The following is a 22586-nucleotide window of genomic DNA, read 5'->3' as shown; positions in this document are numbered from 1 at the left end:
TTGCTCCTGTAAAGTCTTTCAACAGGAAAGGCTTAACAACAACAACAAAAAAAAACCCCAATTTTTTCTTCTTTGTGCAAAACCCACTTTATTTCACCTGAGTATTGCAGGGGTCTCCATGCACAAAGCAAATTGCACTTGGTGCAATTTCTTTTGGCTTTTCACTGTATTTACTGGTCTCTGTCTGTCTGAATCTTGACTTCTTCCACTTAATAACAACATTTATTTCACTTCAAGAAGAATACATAGGTACAGCACAGGTTTAATGCAGGCTGTATCAAAGAAACATTGAATGGAAAGATTGTCCAAGGTACTGTAATAGGAAGATGAACAAAATGACTGAAAAGGTCTTCCCGTGTCAGACATCTATGATTTTAAATACTGAACGATCAAGACAAAGGCATTTCCTGGTGATTAATGATGGGCTGGGTGTAGTCATGTCTGGGCCTTAACCCTGGCCTCCTGTATATCCCTAGGAAATGCCCTGTGGCTTAGTTCTTTCTGCTGTTTTAAGCTACACTTGGCTTATGATTGATTGTCATTTTTAAAAGTACCCTAATGTTTGTGGCTATTTTGGTGACTGCTCTAGACAGCTTTGTTCCTCTCTCCCGGGTCTGGGTGTTATTCCTAAACCAGTAGTCCTAAACTAATATAAACATGTCTGAATAGCAAAGAGCTGGGAGTTCAGGCATATGTAGGGCAGTCTGATGCAGGTGTGATATAAAACACACAGCAAACTGCAGGTTGTTTGATATCAGTCACGGCTGTAGAGACGATGTCCAGGACCTCTGCCAGCTGGGCAGTGACAGGTGCTTTCCATCTTTGCTAAAATGTGATGTGCTGCTGAGAATGATGGCCAATAAGATTAATGTTATATTGACAATGTAGTGATGATCACTGCCAGTGTAAAGGTGCTTTTGGCAGCACAGCTCTCTTAAGGAGGCTGGATGGGTATCAGGGCGCACAGCTCGTTACTCTAACATTGCCTTTAGAGCTTCTCTGACCTTGCATTATTAATCCTAACCCCATTCCCAAGGTGCTGGCTTCCTGAAGGTCCCCTGAAATCAGTGCAACTCCAAATGTACTGAGTCACAGCCAAATTAAAAAAGCTGGATGTGTAAAATGTTGCATATTTGTTCTCAAAAGCTCTCAGCAGCTCATTACCTTGGGCACTGCCTTGTGCTGTATTTGTAGTGGATCCTAATGGATGCAGAAAAGAACTGACTTGCTGGAGATAAGCAAAGCAAACAGCCACCACTCTTCCAGGCAGTGCAAACCTCGAGCTGCTCTGGCAGCCTGGTCCCACCATCACAACTGGCGCATCAGGAGGGATAGCCATGAGAGGAGAGTTTTCCAAACGGGACCAAAGTTGTTTGAGGTTTCACATCAGACAACTGAGCTGATTTGTATGACCCTTTTTTAAAGTGGAGGGTGAAGCATTGGCTGAAAGATCTCCCAGATTCACAAGGAAATCAGTATTTCATAGAATCACAGAATGGTATGGCTTGGAAGGGACCTTAAATATCAGCTAATTCCAGCTCCCGGGAATTTCCAGGAATTTTGTAGCATTTTGAGCTTTTGGCTCTCTTTAAATTAAGTTAATGATTTGGAGGTGCTCTAGGAAGCAGATATGATTAAATAAGGTGCAACTTAATATGGTTGTAGCTGTTACAGTGTAAGAACATGGCCCAGACAGTGTTTGTAGATAGGTGAATGGTGGATTTTATTAGATATACCTGGAAGACAGACATGTGCCCAAGAGCTCTCCTCTCTTTTTCTAGCTCTGCTTGTTGATCTAATAAAATATATTACTTCCACAAACCTCATCTTGCCTGCAATTAAATGAAATCCTCCCAGAATCACACTGTGTGACAGATCTTTGAATTCATTTCAGATCTGCTGCAGCTCCATCCAGTCCCTCTGCTTCGCCGTGGGAGCAGCAGCATTTTGTGCCACTGCACAGCCCCTTCCTTCGCCTTTTGTAGTAACTGTGCAAAGATTTAATAGCAACACATTAATGAGGGTTTGTGTGGCTGTGGAGTGAGGGGAAACTTATCTTTTGAACGTGTGAATTATGGAGTGTGCGGATTAACAAAGTGAGAAAGAGCAAAGGTATGTTCAGAGCTGCCATTGATGGAGTTAATGGCAACTGCAGATGGATCAGCCTGACCTTTCCATCTCTCATTCCATACACTGCACTGCCCTTTGTGCTGGGTGGTGAAGAGGAAAATAAAATAGGCTACAAAAACTTTCTAAGCTCAAAACTAGGATAAAAATGTCACATTTCAAGGCCATGGGGAAAAAAAGTCACCTGTGCTTTTTTAGAAAAAGCAGTAAGTAAAAAAAGTATGAAATTAAACTGGAAATATAAAGTAGTAACTTCCTGATTATGAAAACTGGAATTATTTTCTTATAATTCTAATAACTTCTCCTTTTTAATAATTATCCTTTATCCCAAATGGAGCCTCACTATATGTTTTATTGATGGCTATATCTTTAAAATGAGTGGTTAGACCAGCAAGACCAAACAATCAGTACGACTGACTTTTAAACCAAAAAGTTTCTAAAACAGTGCAGGGTTTCCCATCGCACCCCCTGCCCCTGGTGAAGCCCACCCTGCACTGCCTGTCCCACCAAGGGGTAACAGAGGCTACCACATTTTGCCTTGTGCTGCCTGGGATGATCCCATCTGATCCACTGAGCTGGAATAGAGGAAAAAAATACAGGATTTCAGTTTTTAGCACCATGAATCATACTTGCCTTTTGTAGCCAGGCTCCTTAGGCCAACTGCTGGCTATAGGATTCATACCTAAATATAAAAACAGGGCTCCTGAAGCAATGAGTGCCCTTAAGACTCTGTGGGATAAGGCCTGGGAATCCCAGTGTTGATCCAGATGGGCCATTGTCTTCACGCTGTAGAATGTCTCCCTCATCTTTCTGTAGGGTCTGAGAGTTTACAAGTGAAACATCTATCAAAATCTCATTACTTTGGAGAGGATGGGAGCTCATGGATTATAAACCCTAATTTATTTTTTATATCTTAAATCATCATGCCATATCTAAGGCATAAATTTTTGCAAAACAAACTGCTGAAGCATTTTGAAGGAGTTGAATAAACACTCCCAGCACTGCTCCAGAGCAGTGCCAAAGGGAGCAGGCAGGTGCGTGGGGTGAGGATGGCAGAGAGGTGCTGATGGCACAGTGCTTTGAGAACTCCTACTCTTGTTGTTTTTGCAATAGGATGCTCGTATTTACTTGGAGGAAAGCAGAGAAGGTTAATGCTATCAGTTTCTGGGAATACAGGCACTCCCCAGTGACTGAAAGAGAATATTCCTGGATCCCCCAAAGACCATAATTTCACTCCCAAGTGTCTGCTAGCAGAAAGACATGCCTGTCTGCCTTCAGTTTAATATCATCACAAAGGGTTGATTTATTAAATGGTGTCAACCTTCTCAACAGTCTTCGAGCTCGTGCTCTGTAGGGTTTGCTTGGTGGTGTAGGAGGCTGAAATGGGTATCAGTGTACACGGCAGTATTTTAAGTTGAGCAGCACTAAGCAGCCTGATCCTGCAAATCTAGGATCATGCAGCTTGTTTCAGAGATTCATCTTGCCAAGTTTTGTGTGTCATTTAAGGAGAAGTCTTTCCCACAGAGACAAAATGCATTTGGGAGTGAGAGTGATGTGTCCCTGAATCCTTGCTAGATAATGCCCTTACCTCCTGGGACAGGGCCCAGAGGATTTATTCAGTCCTATCCTTTGTGGGAGGTGGGGTTTCCTAAAGCACAAGAAGGACAGAAAGCTCAGAAACTCTATCAGAAGGATGTGACAAGTAAAATAAAATTTAAAACAGCCACAAAACTTGGGATGAGGGCAAGGGTAGAGGTCAAAATTGAATTCATGACAACTTTATCAGATATATGGCTAATGAAGACCTGCTTCTGTAGTATTTTATACTGTATTATTTTGTTCTGTAATATTTTATTTTATTCTTTATTATTTTATTTCTGTATTATTTTTGCCCCATTTACACTGTTTGCTTACAGTTGGACTCCTTCTCTACCACAGTCAGAATAGTGCTGATTCCAGAGATAAGACACACAAAGTGAAGGTGATACAGACAGGCAATTATAAAAACATCTTTGTTTCACGGGGTGGACAGCCTTCCCGTGAAGGTCACTCTGACAATGTTCCAGGATGTATTGTGGAGCTGGTGGCTGGTGCAACGAGGGGCCAAGCACTGTAATCAGAGCTGACATCTGGGTGCTCGCTGTCAGGGCTTCAGGAAACTTGTTTTGCTCTGTGATAGACCTGCTCTCACTGGGCAACGGGAAAAGCCTATGTGACTGTTAAAACAAGAGTGGAAAAAATATGGATCTGGAATATGCATTGCTTTATCCTGCCAAGCCAAGTGTTTATTGTGGAGGCCAGACACATCTGTCCTTCTCCAGCAGATGTGGTGTTTCTTGGATTAAAAAGGCTGACTGTAGTGGAACAGTGGAAGAAATTGCTTCAGAAGGCTGACTTATTGGAGTCCTGTATCACATGGACCCTGTCAGAAAAATATTAACCACAATAAAAGCTGACACTCGGGGAGATGAAAGCAATATTGCTTGACATTGTGATTACCTTTATAGCAACGTGCTGAAGGTGAGCAGTGGGGAATTGAGTCCTTTCTTCACTTGACCTGGGTGGTCACTATGATTACTTCAGGGACTTTTTTTTGTTTTATGTAATAAAACATCTGTAATAAAAGATTTTTTTAAAAAATTGGCTTTAGGAAAGGAACTGGAGAGACATGGATTGCAGACAGCTATTTGGGTCAAGGGGTGAGGTTTTTGCCAGGCTCCAGATGGAGATAGAGAGGAGGACAGGGGCTGGAAGTGATTCTGAAGCTGAATCCATCTACACTGCACAGGTAATGAGTACAGCACCAATTTAGTGAGCTGCACCTGATCCAAAGTTTGGCAAGAGAGAGCTCAATGCAGGCATTATTCCCTGTGTGGGGTATTTCTGAGAATGCTGCTTGTGAATGTGGGTCTGTTCTGAAAGCTGCAGCAAGTGTGAATAACAACGCTCATCACACTATCTCTGCACTTTCATGCCCTTGCAGATTTACTGGAAGATCTTGGAAAACCACAGCTTTGGTGGAACAATTTAGTTATATCAAGGATAAGGATTTTTTTTTTGGCAACTTGACAGAAGAAATAAGATTTACCTCCTGGAGGTGAACAAGTTTGTTTTGGTGGAAGGAGGCTGCAGGATATATGCAGCCAGTGAATGTTCACTGAATACTCTGCACTGCAGGGAGGTTTATTTTTTCAGTTAAAATCAAAATAGGTTAACATTTGGCCTTTCCCTATGCTTTTGGTTTAGACTCAGAAGATATTCTCATATGTTACTGTAATTTTTTTCCAGAAAAGCAGATATCTACTCTGTTCCTCTGCAGAAGCTTTATGCCACAATAATTTAAAATTTCCTCCAGGTCAGAATATTTCTGCATGTAAAACCTCTTTGAAGGTTTAAATAGATTGTAACTGAGTTTTGACATGTATTAGCACGTGTCAGGTACAGCAGTTATTAAGGGTAGTGGAGACAAGGCACATTCCAGCTCTCCAGAGACTGACTCGCAGGTGTCCAGATCACTACAGGCCACGAGCGGGCAAAGCCACTAAAAAAAAAAAAAATCACCCTTTGTTACAACAAGCACTAAAACTCCTTTTACCAAGGAATAAGCTCTAGTTACAGCTTAAAAGATCATGTTCCAGTGTCGTGACTGGGAAAATTGCCTTTTTATTCCTTTTAATGTATATCTTTTCTGTGTCTCTTGTAAGGTTCTGCATCCACCCAGAACATATTTTAAAATTATATTAAAGCATACATTTACATTAAAGCATGATGTGCATTAGTTAAAGAGGAGTTCCTGCGTTCTGTCCTGTTCCTCTCCTCTTTATGAGCTGAATATGTCTGCAATTCATAACAGAGAAATTTTTTGATGGACTTTTTTTTTTAATCCTTTAATTCCTTTCATTCATACACCAGAAAGGAGTGTGATGTGCAAAAGGAAATACTGAGGACTGGGTACTTTTTAAATCAGAACAGGTTTGAGCAAAGCCAGCTGACTGCCTGCCCCTCTCTTCCCAGGGCACAGCCTCCGTCCTGCAGCGCAGGTCCGACAACGAGGAGTACGTTGAAGTTGGAAGACTTGGTCCATCAGATTATTTTGGTAAGAAAATTCAGCTAAGCATGGTTCAGAAAGACAAGCATGTCTGGGTCAAGTACTTATTGTCTTAATTAGTGTTCCACTCTTACATGCAAGGGGTTATGCGTAGGTCAGCCGCTGCTCTCAGCGATGCTCACAGATTTCAGGGAAGCTGAATCCATTCCTTGGTTTGCACCCGTGTAGCTGATGGGAGACAGATCCAGAATCAGCAAAACAGTCTGAAAGCATTTGTTTTCAAAGGCATTTTACATGCATGCATTATGCATGTGCAATGCATTTGTACTGTCAACAGAATTATGTAAAGTGTCTATCAAGAGATATATAAAGGGAGATGTTCTACAAGCAGAGCGACTGGATGGTGCAATATGCACCCTCTGAAAGAGAGCAGGGCGTGTGACAGCGTGTTGTCCCTGTTTCCAGGTGAGATAGCCTTGCTGCTCAACCGGCCCCGGGCGGCCACGGTGGTGGCACGTGGACCCCTCAAGTGTGTGAAGCTGGACCGGCCCCGCTTCGAACGAGTGCTCGGGCCCTGCTCCGAAATCCTCAAGAGAAACATTCAGAGATACAACAGCTTCATTTCGCTCACTGTCTAAATGATTCCTCTGGAAAGCTGCCTTTGTGTGACCTTGTGCACTTAAAATTTGCTCTGTGCAGCTCCATAGCTTTATGAAGAAAAAAAAATAAGAAGTGTGCATTTTATGCGTATTTTTTTCTGTTTATGTCTCGTAGTGGACGTCAGCACAAATCTCATGTATGATGGAAGTGGAAGGATAACTGTTTGGATAAGACTAGCTTTGGGGCAGATTGGGGCTCTTTTGGGCTCTTGGCTTGCAGACAAGGTTTTTACCTATTGTTGGTTCATATTGCTTAAAACTGTGGGTTCAACTATTTAAAATGCATATGAATTTCTGTTTCCTTTATTATCTTTAAAGCTGGTCTTATTCACCTTTTGTTCTTTGATCAAGTGATGTGAAAGGTGTCCCTGCCCATGGAAGGGGGTTGGGACTCGATGTCCTTTCAGGTCCCTCCCAACCCAAACCAGTCTGTGATTCTGTGATCTCTCTCTGCCTGTCACTTCTGAAAGACTTTTCACTGGTTATAGACTGGAGAGGGTTCTGAAATCCCATGGGATGAGTGGCAGTCTCATTCATGAGATGCAGTTTAAGAGGAAAGGTTGGAGGAAGGTTTTGATCATTCCAGCAAGCCAGGGAAAAGCAAAGCTTTTGAGTGATTTTGTTTGTGGCTTAGATATAGGGGCCATATTCTTCCGTATCACCCTTTTCAGTCTGCTTTGTAGGATATGCTCAGGCAAACAGCCTGCTCCAGTCTTCTGGGTGAAGAGGTCAAGGGACAGTGTTTTGTAAGAATTCAAATGGAGCCTTTAAGGACCTAAGTTATTTGTCCTCAGCTTTTTTCAAATGAGGGTTTACATTAGAGTCCTTAGAAGTCCAGTGGGAGCTTCTCTGCTGAATTAAGTTGGCTTCAAAACTCAGCAGAGTGTCCTCAGCCACTTCTCTGAACATTATATGAAATGCTGAAGAGATGGTGCCAGGTGCACTTCAGGGACAAATACAGCAGCTTGTTTTTAATAAGGTCCACTTAATTAAATTCAAATGTCTTTCTTCTACTATATGACTAAATTTTAGAATTTTTAAAAATTTTCTGAAAGCCAAATAAGTGCTTCAAAATGCTGCTTCTCCTCCAAAAGACAGGTATTGTGCAACAGAGCACCAGGATCCTGGAGCCCAGGTCCCTCCAGGTGCTTCACAGCCTTGCTGGCAGTCGTTGCTGCCCTGCCCATACATGGGGCTCCTCCTGAATGGAGCTTTTTGCAGATCCCTCAAGGCTGAGGATCTTCACAGTCCTCAAGGATGGGATCATTTGGATTATGCTTTACAAAGCTTTACCTTTGCAGGTAAACTTGTGTCATAGGTTAGCCAGCACCAGCAAAGCTCTGTGTCTCAGCCACCCTCAACAGCACTGCCTGCTCTTCAGTTGGGCCAAAACTCCATTTCTTCTTTACAATGACATTCTTCTGAGTAAATACAAACTTTCTGTACCTTTTACATGCCAAAGGTTATGCAGTGAAATATGACAGCAATCTCCTTTTTGAAACTAGAGGTGTAGGTGAACTTGGCTAAATGGCTAAAATGAGTCCTACTGACACACAATATGCTTTCTTCTTTGGAATTAACAGATACTAATTGGACACTTTCCTGTTGACTCCCACCAAGGGCCCAATATTCCAGTAGCTGCCCACAGTGGTTCTCACAGAGCTAAAAAGCTTCTCAGCTTCATGCTCTTCTCATCACTTAAAGGTGCTTAATTTATTTCAGCATAATTTCAGTGGTCCCGTTAGTGTATATTAGTTGCTGCTATTTATGATGATTATGTTATGCTTCTTGCATGTGTTATTAAATATGACCATTCACAGTTTCCAACCTTGCAATTTTTATCACGTACATTTATATAGGCAGACCCCCATTCTATATAGATAGGTCAATGTATATGCACTTGGTTATTTGCTGCACTGTTTTTGTATTCTCTTGTGCAATTTTTAAAAGAAATATTTTTTAAAGGTTACCAGTCACTCAAGTATGTTCTTTTACCTGTTGCATTTCTGTTGTGTTGGTAAAAAAATTGTGAGTGTTTCGCATATTATGCAGGACACATCTCTTGTCAAACACCAAGTATTAGCCTCACTGTTTAGAAGTTACTCGAGCACACAGACACACTGCAGATTCTTTGCTTTAAACCTTTACAGCTCATGGAAAATACGTTTGAATTATGGTTCTGTTATAAGCAGTCTCAAGAGAAATGTAACTGTCTAACACCAGGATTCCTGTGCTTTAAGTGGAACAAAATGATATTCAGTGACATTTTGAAGATAATTGTAATATTTGCAGTGGATGATGGGACAGGATTATGGTATGAATAAAATTCTTCTATGTTATAAGTGGCCATTGTGGGTTTATTGCTAATGGAAGTCTGTGTGAGTAGATGTCATGTTCCAGTTAAAATCTGCATATCATCAAGACTTTGAGCACTACTGAAAATAATCAGATGCAAAGGGATAAAAAATAGACCAAGATTCCCAGTGCTATATATAGTAATGGAAACCAAACTGGTTTTGTGGAGGATTAGCATGAAGGAAAAAAATTTATCTGTTTAAATGTAACCATATATGTCTATATAAATAAATAGAGGCCCAAGGTGTCTCTGAGACCTTCCTGTTGCTGTCCAGGTGCCAGCTGTGACACCCTCAGGACTGATGCTGAGCCTGTCATACATCCAGGGGGTACACCTGGGGAAAAGCAGGCTCTTTCCTTCTCAAATACCAGTGCTGCTCCTTTTCCCCCAGCATCACAGGCAACGCCCCTGGTCCCAACCACACCAGGGATCTGTCCCAGTCATTCTTCTCAACTTTTGGCCACACATGGATTTTTAGAAGCGTGGCTGCCCTGGGACTGAAGCACAGCCCCATTTTTGGCACCAGGGATGTACTATGCTGCTTCCATGGCTTGTGTTCGTGCCGTGGGCTGGCCAGGAACTACACTGAGGACAAACTTCAGAGAAGGCAGAGCCTCCAACCACCTGTACCTCATGCGTCAGGGTGCAGGCATGGGTTGAAGAACTGGAGAGCGTGGCTTCTGGGTGAGGAGGTGTTCAGTGTGCTGTTAGTGCCATCCTATCTACCAGAGCTCGGGGTAGCCACAACAGTAGGTGTGTTATGGTCCAAGCTTGGCTCCAGAGCTGGAGCTGTTGCCCCAGAGCAAAGGGCAGGGCCAGTGGCTCACTCTTTGCTGCTTCTCTGTGGTAGCCCCCGCACAGAAACCTTGGGCGGCTCCCGACATCCAAGGGCTGTCCAGCTTTCCCTTTTTGCAGTGTGTTATTTTTCCCCCCTTTGCTATGATTCAGGAGGGAAGGACTGGTCTTTCCAGAGAATTACTCACATTATGTAGTAATCAAAAGTGACCACTCTCTCTGAGGTCCTTCCAGAAGGACATTACCAGCCCACACTCTCCAGAAAAGGACATCTCACCACTCCTCATTGTCATTCTTTTTTCGGGTTGGTTTTAATTGTGTCACAGCCATTTCAGGACTCCTGAGACAAAAGAAAAGACTTTTTTTTGTTTTAATAGAAACTAATTGCACCTCAGGTTTTTACAAGGCCATGTGGCTGACCAGGCTTTGGTGTGTGTATCACATTACTTCGGCTTGCTCAGGCATTCCCACTGCTTCGTGGCACTAGAGTGGTGCTAAAGTCAATGAGCCACATGAATGCTGTAAATCCTTCCTTGATCATCAAGCAAGCACAGTCTAACACCATGTTACCTGTTCAGGTGTTGGTGGGAAACAAGAACTGTTGGAGAACCAAGTAACCCCAGCTTATTGGCTGCTGGGTTTTTTGTCTTGTGGTCAGTGGCCTTCAGAAGTGGAGCCACCACACAAAGGGTAACATTTCTCCTGTTGTGAAAGTTGCACGAAGTGTGTGCATCCCATTCACTTTTAAGTCTTAAATGGTGCATAAATCCTTTCACTGACCTATTTATGGAAGAAGTGTTTGTTCTTTGTGCCCATTTCTGTAGAGCAGAGAGAATATTATCTTGTGCATCGGCAATACCATGATGACCTCCTTGAAGAGTAGGCAACTGAGCTCCAACCAGCTTAAAGTCTCACAGCTGATATTCCAAACACCAGTTCACTATGTAGAGACCAAATTATCCCCTCTTACATTGCCAGGCATGTTTTTTTCACTTGTTTCCAATGATTTGGCAGCTCTGACTGGAGCTTCAAGTGCACATGACTGCTCAGAAACTCGGAAGAGCATTTCCAGCCAGAGTCACTTCTGTAGGTCCCTCTTCCCTCTGGAGAAGGAGAGCATATTTGGATACGAGCATATGTGTAGCCTTGAAAATCTGATGTTACGGGAATATGTTGGCTTGGATGCTCCTCCTCCTCCAGGGATTTCTCTGTGGCTCTTTGCTGCTCTGCAGAGTTGTATCTGGGATGCAGCACTCTCACAACAAGCTGGCCTTTTCTCTCAAAACACTGCCTGGCCAAAGGAGTTGGCATCTGCATCCATCTGGTATTTTTCTGAAGGCTGAGGATGTTTTTTGTGCTTGATCGGGCTCCAATACCAGAGTGATTCTTCTGATGTCTAAAAATCTGGATTGAGTTTTTAGGAAAGAGGCTGCACTTTGGGCAAGGAAAGCAAAGCATGAGCGTCTCCTTGGGCTGCTCTGACTCCTATCTCAGATGTGCAAGGGCAACTTTTCCCTTCTGTGTGTGTCAGCCCCTCCCCAGCTGTGCTTTAATCCTTGTTTTCAAGTCATTCTCTGCACAAGTACCACAGAGAGCCTCCACAGCCCAGACCAGCTGCAGCACATGTCCCATGCTCTTGTGCTTCAGCAATTTGAAGTGTGCAGAGTTCTCTTTAAAAAGTCGTGAGATCTCATGGAGGAAAAAAATAATCATTTTACCCAAGAAGACTGCTCCTATTCCAGTATAAACTGCCTCCAAACGTGGAACAGTGGCGTGCCATGTTGCTGCACAGGCCAGCAGTGCTGAATGAATTGGCAGATGCTGTGCTGCTGTGTGATCTCTGGGAGTTGGGCTGTGAGAATGCTGCTCCTCTACTCACAGCCTCAGTTCAAAGCCGAAAGAGTTGTTTTGCCAAAGAAGTGCCCCCCACCCAAGCCCCGACGGGATAAATGGAGCCTCGTGCTGCCAAGACTCACTGGGTGCATTCACCTTACCCTTGGTGGGTGCTGACAGCCTCCGCTCTTCCCAGAGCTGCCAGTTGGAAACAGGATGTATAGACTGATGATGAGGTAGGGAATTTCTCACCACTGCCTGCTGTTACTGGCGCTCTGGATGTTCATACTGCTGGCTCCAGGGAAATCAAGCCTTTCTGGGAAGTGGCTACTCCCTATCCTCTTTATACAGAAAATGTATTGTTATTATTTGAAAGCACTTTTGTATTGCCCTTAGACTACAAGCATGGCGATTGTTCCATTAGAAGACATCATGGTGCATAGCAGTGAAATACGACGTACAGTACCATGCAGTATGTATTTTCCAGATAAACTGGGAAAACATTGAAATGGATCTGCAAAGTGGGGGTACAATAGCTGCTTTGCATTCCTCCACATGTGTGGAATTCATGTGCACTACAGAGTGACTCTGTTTTGTTCCCATGTGCTTACAATGATCGGATGATCCGTTGTATTTTCTATCCGGTTTCATTTTCTCTGTGTGTTTGTGGGCCAAGCACAAAGTCGCAGCAACTTCAGATTGAACGTGGCAATGAATTAGTGCTGGCTAAACCCTCCCACCATTTATTTCCACTGCAGCAGCGAGAGGGAACAGACTCAGCAGCTGAAAAACACAAGAGATTGTTTCTCCTCGTCAACCAGGGGCAGCTCAAGCCGCTTGCCAGATAGAAGGAGTTGGCTGCGCTTGCAGACTCTGGGTTGTTTGATTGAGACGTCCCAGCCCGGAGGTGCATCTCCTCCTCACCCCACCCTGCCTGGGGAGCTGAGGTGCCGTGGGAGTGCGGAGCAGGGAGATGTGTCACTGTTCACAGTTTAACTTGCATAAAGGCGACTCTGGAAGTTGCTGCCGGAAGGGAATCTGCATCTCTCAGCACCAGCTCCTGCGGGGATGGAAAAGCCCTGTCTTGGCTGTGCCTGGAGGAAGGAGTTGTGCCCCTGTGCATGGTTCCTACAGCTCTTGGCGAGACTGAAAGTGTCTGAGAAAGCAACAGAGCTGCTCCCCAGCCTGGAAAGCCTGTAAGTCACTGCTAACGGCCACCACAAGCACCACAAGCACCACGAGCTCTGCTCCATGAGCCAAATTCCCATGAGATGGCAGGATGGTTCATATCCTTGACACATATCCAGTAAAGCATCACACCCTCTCCCATTGCCTTGCATGTCTGGCTCTTAGCCCAGGATCCAGCATTTAAAGAATAACGTGATTAGCAAGGAGGGCTTTTTAAACCTTGGGTTTGCAGGGAGCAGGAGAAAGTACCAAAACGGGCAGAGGAACACAAGAACCAGCCCAACAAAGGCGTCCTTGTGCAGGCGGGGAGATGCAGCAGAACCTGTGTCCGGATGAAAGCTGCCCTATCAAAATAGCCATAAACAAACCCGCCTCCTCCACTACAGAAAAGCTGTTGTGCCAGGAGCATATTAAATTGTATATGCTTTTTCTCAAGGCAAAAGAATTGCAGCAGTGACGGCAGCTGTGTGTGCTGGAGCCGAGCCACTGTATTCAACTCGTGAAGGCCTTGCTGAGGACAGGGTGGGGGAAGGACTGTGGATGAATGTATTATTCAGAGGGACCCACACTGCAATGATCTACCGGCACTGGGGATGTGTGAACGGGGAGAAAATTGACTGCCCCGACACCAAAGGCTGATGTGTTTGCCAGAGGGTAGCAGAGGTGATGGGCCAGGTCCCCTCCCAGACTGGGAGCCACGGTCCTGCCAGTGTTGCTGTTTATGGAAGGACACAAGGTGTGTTCTGCCTTCCCCAGGTTTCTCTGGGGAGGTTCCAGGTCTCGACCTCCAGAAGCAGAGCTGGGCTGCAGCCACTGGTCTGACCTGGATGGAGGAGCAGGTTGCAGGCATGGGGTACCCAGCCTTCCCAGTGCAAGGGGGCAGGAGATGGGATTTAAAACAAGTGATGAGCAGGGAGCCGCAGGCAACCCCATCTGCCACCTGGCTGGTCCCAGGTGTGGTGGGTAAATGGGAAATAAAGTGGCCACAGGATGGCTTGTTTCAGCCCCCTTTTCTCCCAGCAGTTACCCACCTGGCTCCTGCCTATGTCCCAGAGAGACAGGGTACAGAGGGCTCAGGACTCACCCATGCTGCAGCCAGCACCTTGTATTAGTGAGGCCACCTCTGTGTGAGCATCCCCACACCAGGAGCAAGGGCTTGGAGGGATCCCTCACCAACCTTTGAATATTGGTGAAAGCCACAGAATGGGATTTTATCACCATTCACACCATCTCTGGCATATGTTAGCTGAGCCTCCCAGACAAGCTTGTTGCTCGGTTGGTTGGAGGAAGATCTCAAAGTTTTCTGCCCAGGCTTTGCCCTTCAGTCCTTGGGCTATTAGAGGTCCAAGCCTGGACCTTACGGCCCAGAGGAGACACATCTGTCCCACGGATGCCCACATCACCCAGAGACCTTCTGTGTAGTACGGTGAGTATCTAAAATCTTTTTGCATCTTGAGCTGCAACTCTTCTGTGAACAAAGGTGAGTTGTGAGGAAAGGATATGGGACGCTTTCCTTATTAACTCAGGAGCATGCTAGGTAGAGGCACCTCCTGTAGAGCTCCTTAGAAGGGAGTGAAATAAAACAGAATAAATTCAGAAAGGATGACTTCTGTGCAGACACCGTGCAGGTGCCTCATCAAAGCTCAGTTTATCCCCAGGCGATACAGTTCAAAAGCTGCAGCAAGGAAATGGGATAGAAGAGCCTGACACTCATCTCAGCTTAAATTCAGTCACTGCAGCTGTCCCGTTCTCTAAGGCAGAAGAGGAAATTTATGGCTCTCCTGCAATGCAAGCAATGCTGTGAGCACCCACAAGGTAAATGCCCTTTTGTGCCTGAATCCTTTCCCTATCTGAAGTCACTGCATACACAGGGCTAACATGATTCGGTGAAAGAAAACCCATTTCAGTTACTTTTTAAGTAGATTACAGCAGATTAGCTGACTAATCTATACGGAATCCTCTCTAACAATTTCAAACTGTAAACAAATCCAGCCACTATTGCACTGCACATAAATATTTACTGTGGATTATATGAAGATTAACTTCAAATGATATTTGCAACAAAGGTTTTATTTTGTGACTTGCTACCTTGAGTAATGTAAAACCTTTGGAAAGAAATATGCCTCCCACAAAGTGTGAATTTAAGGCCCGTCAGCTGTACAATAGCATCTACCAGAGCATGTACACAAGCAGAAACTGAACACAGTATTGATGACAGAAGAAGGAAGGGGATAATAAAAGCTACTGGTGCCAAATAAAAATGTCTGGGATTTTCATAACATGGAAGGAAGGTCTTCCCTAGAAGATGTGACTTGGTGTTAGTAGCTGACACCTCACTGCTACTCACGTTGGTTTTCCAGCTGCAGAAAAGAGCTGTGCAAGGTTTGCAAGCAAAGGGGGTTTGAGAGATGCTGTTTAGCATCCTGAGACATCACGCTCCTCAGGTGGTCAGTGGGGGTGGACCTGCCCCGGTGGCTCACGAGAAACAAGGCAGCCTTTGTGATGAAGCTGTTCCTCTTCCTGAAAACCTGGGGTTCTCATCATATCTCCTTCACTGTACCTCCAGCCATGTGGAGAAACCTCAGAGCCACCAGATCAATGCTGCAGAGGCTGCTGCTCACCCAGTGAGGTCCCTACAACCACAGTGATTCCTGGTGTGAAGGAGAGGGCTGCATAGAGCGCCTTTTCCTTCCGAAAAAAACCCAGGCCAGAGGCCACTGCTGAAGAACCACAGGCAAAAGCCAAGGCAGAACCGTGTCTGGCAGCACACCGTGCTCTGAATGGGGTGTTGCAGGGGCAGCCAGCACCAGCCCCTGTGGGGCTGTGCCCAGGGCTGTTCAGGCTGGCTGGCTCGGGTACTGCTGCTCCTCGCACAGCACTTGGCTGGGACATGGGGAATGTTGTGTCTACCAGGCCAGTGAAGGAATGCTCAGTTTACAAGACAATAGCTTTTTAGGAAGCCAGAAGAAGTTAAACAGCCTTCCCAGATGGAAGATTGTCCCTTTCCACCCTTTGTATAATTAGGGCAGCTTCATACTCCTGTAAAGAGATATCTGTTTAATATAAGAGATTTCCAAAGTTTTAGCAAATGACTATCTGAGAACTGGCTTCTGATGTGGTTTATGTTCTTTTTGATAGATTTAGGTTATGGGAATGTTGGTTACAGAGGCAGTGAGTGATTCATGCTGAAACCATCCGGGTGCCGTCTGATCCACGCTGTCCACCCGAAGGTAAAGGGAGGCTGCAGCCTGTGCTGTGTTAATGCCTGCAGTTTGAGCTGTTCAGTGTAAGTTATAATTGCAGAAAAATTACTGCAGCAGAGAAGAAGAAAGGTTTGTGTTTTGCAGAGAGAAGTAATCCTTCCCAGAGCAACATTTCCATAGCGAGCTGGGGTCTGACAGTGATGCCTCAGGACCTCAAACTGCTGTGCTCCGTGTAAGGAGTTGTACTGGCACCTTAGGAAAAGCAGGTCTCCCTGGAGAGTCTCTGGCTGCTGCTTGTCAAGCACAAAACAACACAGACTGGAGCTGATTGCTCTGTGCTACTGCCCACCTTGGAGTGGTCTTGGAAAACATCATTTCCCCCGTGGCTGTGGGTTTGTCTCAGCAGTACTTGCAGGATCCAGCCCTTCAGCAGATGGGGGAAAGAAGCAGGGGGAGAAATAGCATTCTCCTCTACGATTTTTGTCCTACAGTCAAGCATTTGTAAATCCTGTCTCCATCTGAAGAACATCAAAGCAACTAAAGTGGCAGAGGGTGGGCTCTCCAAAACCTCAAAGGGGAGCTGCCCTGCAGCCCAAATGTGCTCCCTGCAGTCCATCTCCCATCACAGACCCTTTTTGCCTGGCTGGGGCTTGGCCTTGATGCTGCCCAGGCTGCCAGCTGAAAAACCACTCCCAGAAGAATCTCAGTGCCACAACAGGAGAGCGGGCACTGAGCATGGAAAATTGGGTGGACAAAGCCAGGGGGTTCAGTGCAGTGGTCACTGCCATCCAGCTGCCTTGCAGCATATCTCTGTGCTGCCTCCTGTCACAAAGGCATGAATAGTGGGAAGCAGGGATACTCCTCATCAAAATTCATGGATTCCCATTGCACTTGCGTAACTTCTCCAGGACTTGTGTGAGAGCAGGGCGAGGCCACAAGCCAAGAGCTTTGCAGCATCACATACCTTTGTTGCCATGTAATAAGCAGAAGACTTGAGGATACTAGTTTTGTTTGCAGGTTTTCCCCCTCTATTGCTCGTGTTTCAGCTGTACCTAAATCCACAAGAAACATTTGCATCATTTTTATATCAGATTTTAGGTGAATTATGGGGGTTCCTTGACCACTTTCTGTAATGTTACAATAAATTCCGATTCCCTGGAGCAGTGGCTTGTGGAGCCATCATGAAAGCCCCAGCAATGGGGTACGAAGCTGTGAGCACTGGAGCAGCAGCTCCAGCCCACTGAGCCCTTTGGGTCATGCTGGACACTCACCAGGGCTGTGCTGGGCAGCCTGGAGTGGCTCCATAAGGGGCTGTGTGCCCCTCCCAGCCCCACGTCTGCCTCCTGTTTTCATAGACTCATGGGCACACAAGGATCACCGAGTCCAGCTTCTAAACCCACACGAAACAACCCAAAAATTCCACCCTGTGCCTGGGAGCGTTCTCCAAACACTTGAACTGCGTCAGGCTTGGTGCTGTGACCACTCCCCTGGGGGGCCTGTCCCAGTGTCCAGCCACCCTCTGTGTGAAGAAGAACCTTTTCCTCATACCCACCCTAAACCTCTCCGACACAGCTTTGTGCTGCTCTGCAGCATTTTGCTGGCCGTGTGCCTTTGGGGTTGGTTCACACACCCCAATGCACTGCAGATGCTTCCCGCTCTGCCTGGGAGGGAGAACAGCTGCAGCAGGAGGAGGGACGGGCATCAGTCCCGATCCAGCAGCCCTGTTCTGTCGGTGGCCTTGGCTGAAGGCCGGCCCTCGGGATAACCGGGCACGGCCGAGGCCTCCCCGGCCCGGCGGAACGCAGGCCAAGGAGTAGCGCCGGCAGCTCCTGCCCGAGATAAGGCAGTGTGCTTTCAGCATTTATTGCCTTTATCCCCATGTATTGCCAGCCTGAATGTTTCAATTATCTTTTTCTGTGGTGGCATTTCCCTAACAAGCAGCGTTATTTTGTTGCTGCTGTTTCGGCCTGGACAGACGGGGCCTTGTTTTCCAAACATGACACACATGCATTGAAAAGCAAGCGGCCCATGGTAAAGCATATTTGGTCTGCCTTGGTGGTTTGAAAGGTTATTATCTGACCCCACGCTCATCACCTCGGCCCCATAAATCTAGCAAAGGGGCCATTCTTAGCCCTTTAGAAATGCATCCTGTTTCCTCTGCAGTGGACTCATGATTTCATTGCTGACCCTACCGAGTAATTCCCCTAATTCATTCACTCTGAGTTTCTTAGAAGTTAATCCACTCCCAGGCTTGACTCTCTTGAGGCAAATTCAGCCTTGGGGCAACTTCACCCATAGCTGGGATTAACATTAGCACCAACTTTAGCCCATGAATCCTCCTTTTTGGGTCAGGCAGCATCTCAAATTGCATGTTGGCATCAGATGATTGTTTTTGAGATCTCACATAGCTCCAAGTCCTCCTCTCTGATGCTGCATGTGCTGATAACGAGCCCTGTTAGCTAATCCCCCATCAAGATTCATAATGTCAGGAGAAAAACCTGGTAGAAAAAATGTTCATCACAGTTTGTTCTGCAGCACAAAAGGTCATTCTGGCTGAATGGTTTGTCAGAAAATTTCCATTTGGTGTGAAAGTTTTTCAGGGAAAATTGTGAGTTTCTCCTCTGCGACAATCAGAATATTTCAGTTTTCAATAGCTACCAACTGTCCCCTGCACCAAAGTGTAAGCTGGCATGCAAACACAAAAGACCACTTTCTCCAAAAGTGCTCATGAAAAGTGTCTCCAGAGCTCTTCTTTTGACCCTGAGCTATCTATTATCTGCTGAAACCCCTCCAGACAGTCTCTAGATCAGCGAAGCACCCTCATGTCTCCAGCTCCTGCAGGCAGCACACAGATTTCCACAGGGCACAACCAGAGTGGTGTTAACTGGGGGAGGATTATCTGTATCTGGATTCCACACAGTGATGTACAAAATTAGATTGTTAAAGGGAAGAAAAGCAGAACTATAAACTGATGAGAGCTTGCCTTATGTTGCTGCCAAATATGATCCTTTTGCATTAAGAGATTAACCTAAAAAAGTTCTGGCCTCTGCTTTTTAATCCATTTTACATCCCGCCCATCATTACAGGCGAGGCTGCTGGCAGACCTGGAGGTGTGTCTGAAGCAATGGGACCAGTGAATGTCCTCAGAAGAGGATGTGTGTCATGTGGGATCCTGGAAAAACTCCTCACCTTTCCACCGAGCAGGGTGTGATGGAGACAGAGTGCTGGCATGAGAGAGGATGGATCTGAGCTGATTTCAGCCCAGGCAGCAGGTGGGGAAGGAAAGACAGTTGATACAAGGCAGGAGGCTGCTGCACCACCGTGCCCAGCAAGGGATGTGCTGCAGCCTGAGCAAAGCCACAGGCTGCCCATCACCCAGGATGTGTGGGAGCATCCCAGGGAAGCCCCAGGAGAGACCTGTCCGTGCACCATGCAACACACCCCCTGAACACAGCCTTGCAACAGCCTCTGGCAGCCAACATGCTTCATTTTACCAACAGAAAAACACTCACAACCTCAGTTCCCAGGAGTGCATGATTAAAGGAATGTCTTTTGGCCAAAGGGTGGGAATGGATCAAATCTGTGCATTTGCCAGGTCTGCTGGGTGCTGGGCAGGTGAGGGGAGGGAGGGCTCACTGCAGAACAGGGTTCGCCTGGAGCTGCTGCTAAACTAATTTTTTAACACAGCATTTTCGATTATTTCCTATCCACTTGATACACCACCAAAACAGATCCAGTTCTCCCCTGTTTTAGCCGCTGCTAAAACCCTCAGACCACATCTTCTCCTATAACAAAAAGTATGTGGAATTGGCTAAAAGAGAAACATTCCTGTTCTCACAACACTTAAAAAAAAATCCACTCCTTTCCTAAAGAAAAAAATAGCACTTATAAGACTTTTAAAAACTGCTTCTGTCCAGAAGGCTCCTGCGTCAGCTCAGCTTCATCCCTTTAACCACTGCAGTGCCAAGCCTCGCTGTGAATTATTAATCACCCCAAAATAGCTGCTGAGAAAAGAAAAAGGGAAGGCTTGATAACAGCAATGCATATGGCAAAATTTATTTTGATCTTACTGAAAGTCTTTAAGAAAATCTTTAAGAGGGCAGGATGAGGGAATGATGAAGCTGGAGGGATGCAGGCAGGCTGGAGCCCATGGCCTTGTGGGGGGACTGTGGGACGCCTTCGTAGACTCAGGGAGTAACCCTGAAAGGGAGGAGAGAGAGAGGGGAAACCGAGCAGCGAGCTGAACTTGCAAATGTTTCTGGCATGAAATCATGAGGGCAAATGCAGAGCTACCCGCCCACCAGCACATGTGTGAAGCTGCCACTATATGGGGACAGTCCTATATATATGCTTATATGCAAGGGAGAGAATGGAGAGGGGCTGTCATGGGCTCCTCACCCCGGGGGAGAAGGCTCCTGGCCCCGCTGCACAATCCCAGTGCTGTGCAATGGCAGAGGCTAAAGGGCACCAAGGCTCTTGGGATGAAAGCTGGGTAAAGGCCCCGTTTTACAGCAGTGCAGTGACTCCAGCAAGGTGCCCAGCCCCTGTGGACAGGGACTGTGTGTGGGCACTCTGTGCCCAGCCTGGGGTGTCCCTGTCCCTGCAGTGCTGCTGCTCTGTGCCCATCCTGGGGTGTCCCTGTCCCTGCAGTGCTGGTGCTCTGTGCCCATCCTGGGGTGTCCCTGTCCCTGCAGTGCTGCTGCTCTCTGCCCAGATGAGGGGTGACCCTGTCCCTGCAGTGCTGGTGCTCTCTGCCCAGATGAGGGGTGTCCCTGTCCCTACAGTGCTGGTGCTCTCTGCCCAGATGAGGGGTGTCCCTGTCCCTACAGTGCTGGTGCTCTGTGCCCAGCCTGGGGTGTCCCTGTCCCTGCAGCGCTGGCAGGAACAGAGCTGAACAGACTCTGCGCCTCAGTTGCGGGGGAGTGTTGGGAAAACCGCACCCAAGCAGAACTGCCGGAGAGAGAAGGACATTTTGTTGTGAAGGGGTTTTTCTTCTTCTCAGATTTTTTTTTTTTCCAAGTTGCATTTCTTTGAGAGGCTTTGTGGACAGTGTGGGCAGAGCCATGTGGAAGGAATTTAAAGGGAGAAGCCAGTTCAGGGTCACGGCCCGATATGCAAATATAAACCAAACAGTTGTGGATAGTACGAAGCAGCTCCCCAGGGCCGACACGGGGCTGTGGACACATGGGATGGGACCAGCTCTCAGGGGTGCAGAGAGCAGCACTGGCTGGCTGTGGGCATCCCGCAGCCAGGAGCACTGGGGGATACCTGGGTAGGCAAAACAAGGACCACAGGATGAGAACGAGCTGCACAGGGTGGCAAGGCAGGACAGGAACCCATGTAACAAGGAGTCCCTTTGGAGCACAAGCCTGAGGAGGAGCTTCTGAGGCAGCTGGAGGGTTCAGCCTGGAGAAAAGGACCTTTTCGCTCTATACAACTACTTGAAAGGAGGTTATAGCCAAGAGAGGGTCAATCTTTTCTCCAGCAAGCCATAGCACAAGAGGAAATGGCCTCAAGCTCTGCCAGGGGAGGTTTAGATTGGATATTAGGATACATTTCTTCACCAAAAGGGTTGTTAAGCATTAGAACAGGCTGCCCAGGGCAGTGGTGGAGTCACTGTCCCTGGAGGGATTTAAAAGACATGTAGGTGTGGCCCCTGGGGACACCATCCAGCTGTGACCTCGGCAGTGCTGATTTAATAGTTAGACCTGATGATCTTAGAGGTATTTTCCAACCTAAATGACTCTATGATTCTAACAAGCCTGACTGAGCTGATTTGGTCTTGGCCCTTAAGCTATGGATGGAGTTCCTGGGCAGCTTTCCAGCAGGGGCAAGGGGAATCTGTGAGAGAGCAGCTGAGTGAACATGGGCTGAGGACAGACAACATCCACACCACGAAGCCTTGCAAGGAAAAACAGTTGTTTGCTCTGTTGCCTTCACATACAGTTGAAGACTACCGCTAAGGGGTCTGATGCCCTACCAGACTATTATGGCTTTAGTAAATGAAACCTGGGAGGCTGGATTGCTCTAGTCCTGCTCTGCAATGACCTTAGTGCCATTTCAGAGTCACCTCTTCTCTGGCACCTGCTTCTTTCCAATTCCTGCACAGCGAGGTTAGAAAATAACCATCAGCAGGAAGGAAGGCTGTGCTGCAAGAAATTGTAGCTTAGTTTAGTAAGGCTTTTGGCTCCTGTGTGCATGGCCAGATTTTGGTCTCACACTGTTTTGAGCTTAGGGATGCTCCAGACACAAATTCTTACTTGCTTCTTATTCTTTTATTGACATTTTGACAAAGTTCTCTCACCTCTGAGGAGTCCCTCACCAGGTACACATAGGATCAGTCAGACCTCTGGGACTGCAGAATTACAGTTTTCATG

At 46.4% G+C, this 22586-nt stretch overlaps 1 protein-coding gene across 1 annotated transcript in view; it reads left to right on the top strand.

Moving 5' to 3' along the window:
• Positions 1-9173, top strand: part of PRKAR1B (protein kinase cAMP-dependent type I regulatory subunit beta) — a 91832-nt gene extending 82659 nt beyond the window's left edge. The window contains exons 10-11 of the mRNA XM_048320750.1: positions 6142-6223; positions 6641-9173. Of these exons, the coding sequence (XP_048176707.1) occupies positions 6142-6223; positions 6641-6813 (255 nt within the window). The 3' untranslated portion in view covers positions 6814-9173. The remainder of the gene's footprint in view (positions 1-6141; positions 6224-6640) is intronic.
• Positions 9174-22586: the final 13413 nt, after the last annotated feature.

This window comes from Corvus hawaiiensis, chromosome 16 (assembly GCF_020740725.1).
Source record: "Corvus hawaiiensis isolate bCorHaw1 chromosome 16, bCorHaw1.pri.cur, whole genome shotgun sequence".
NCBI classification, from domain to species: Eukaryota; Metazoa; Chordata; class Aves; order Passeriformes; family Corvidae; genus Corvus; species Corvus hawaiiensis.
Note: the sequence above shows the minus strand (reverse complement) of the source record. Positions and strands in the feature narration are given on the sequence as shown.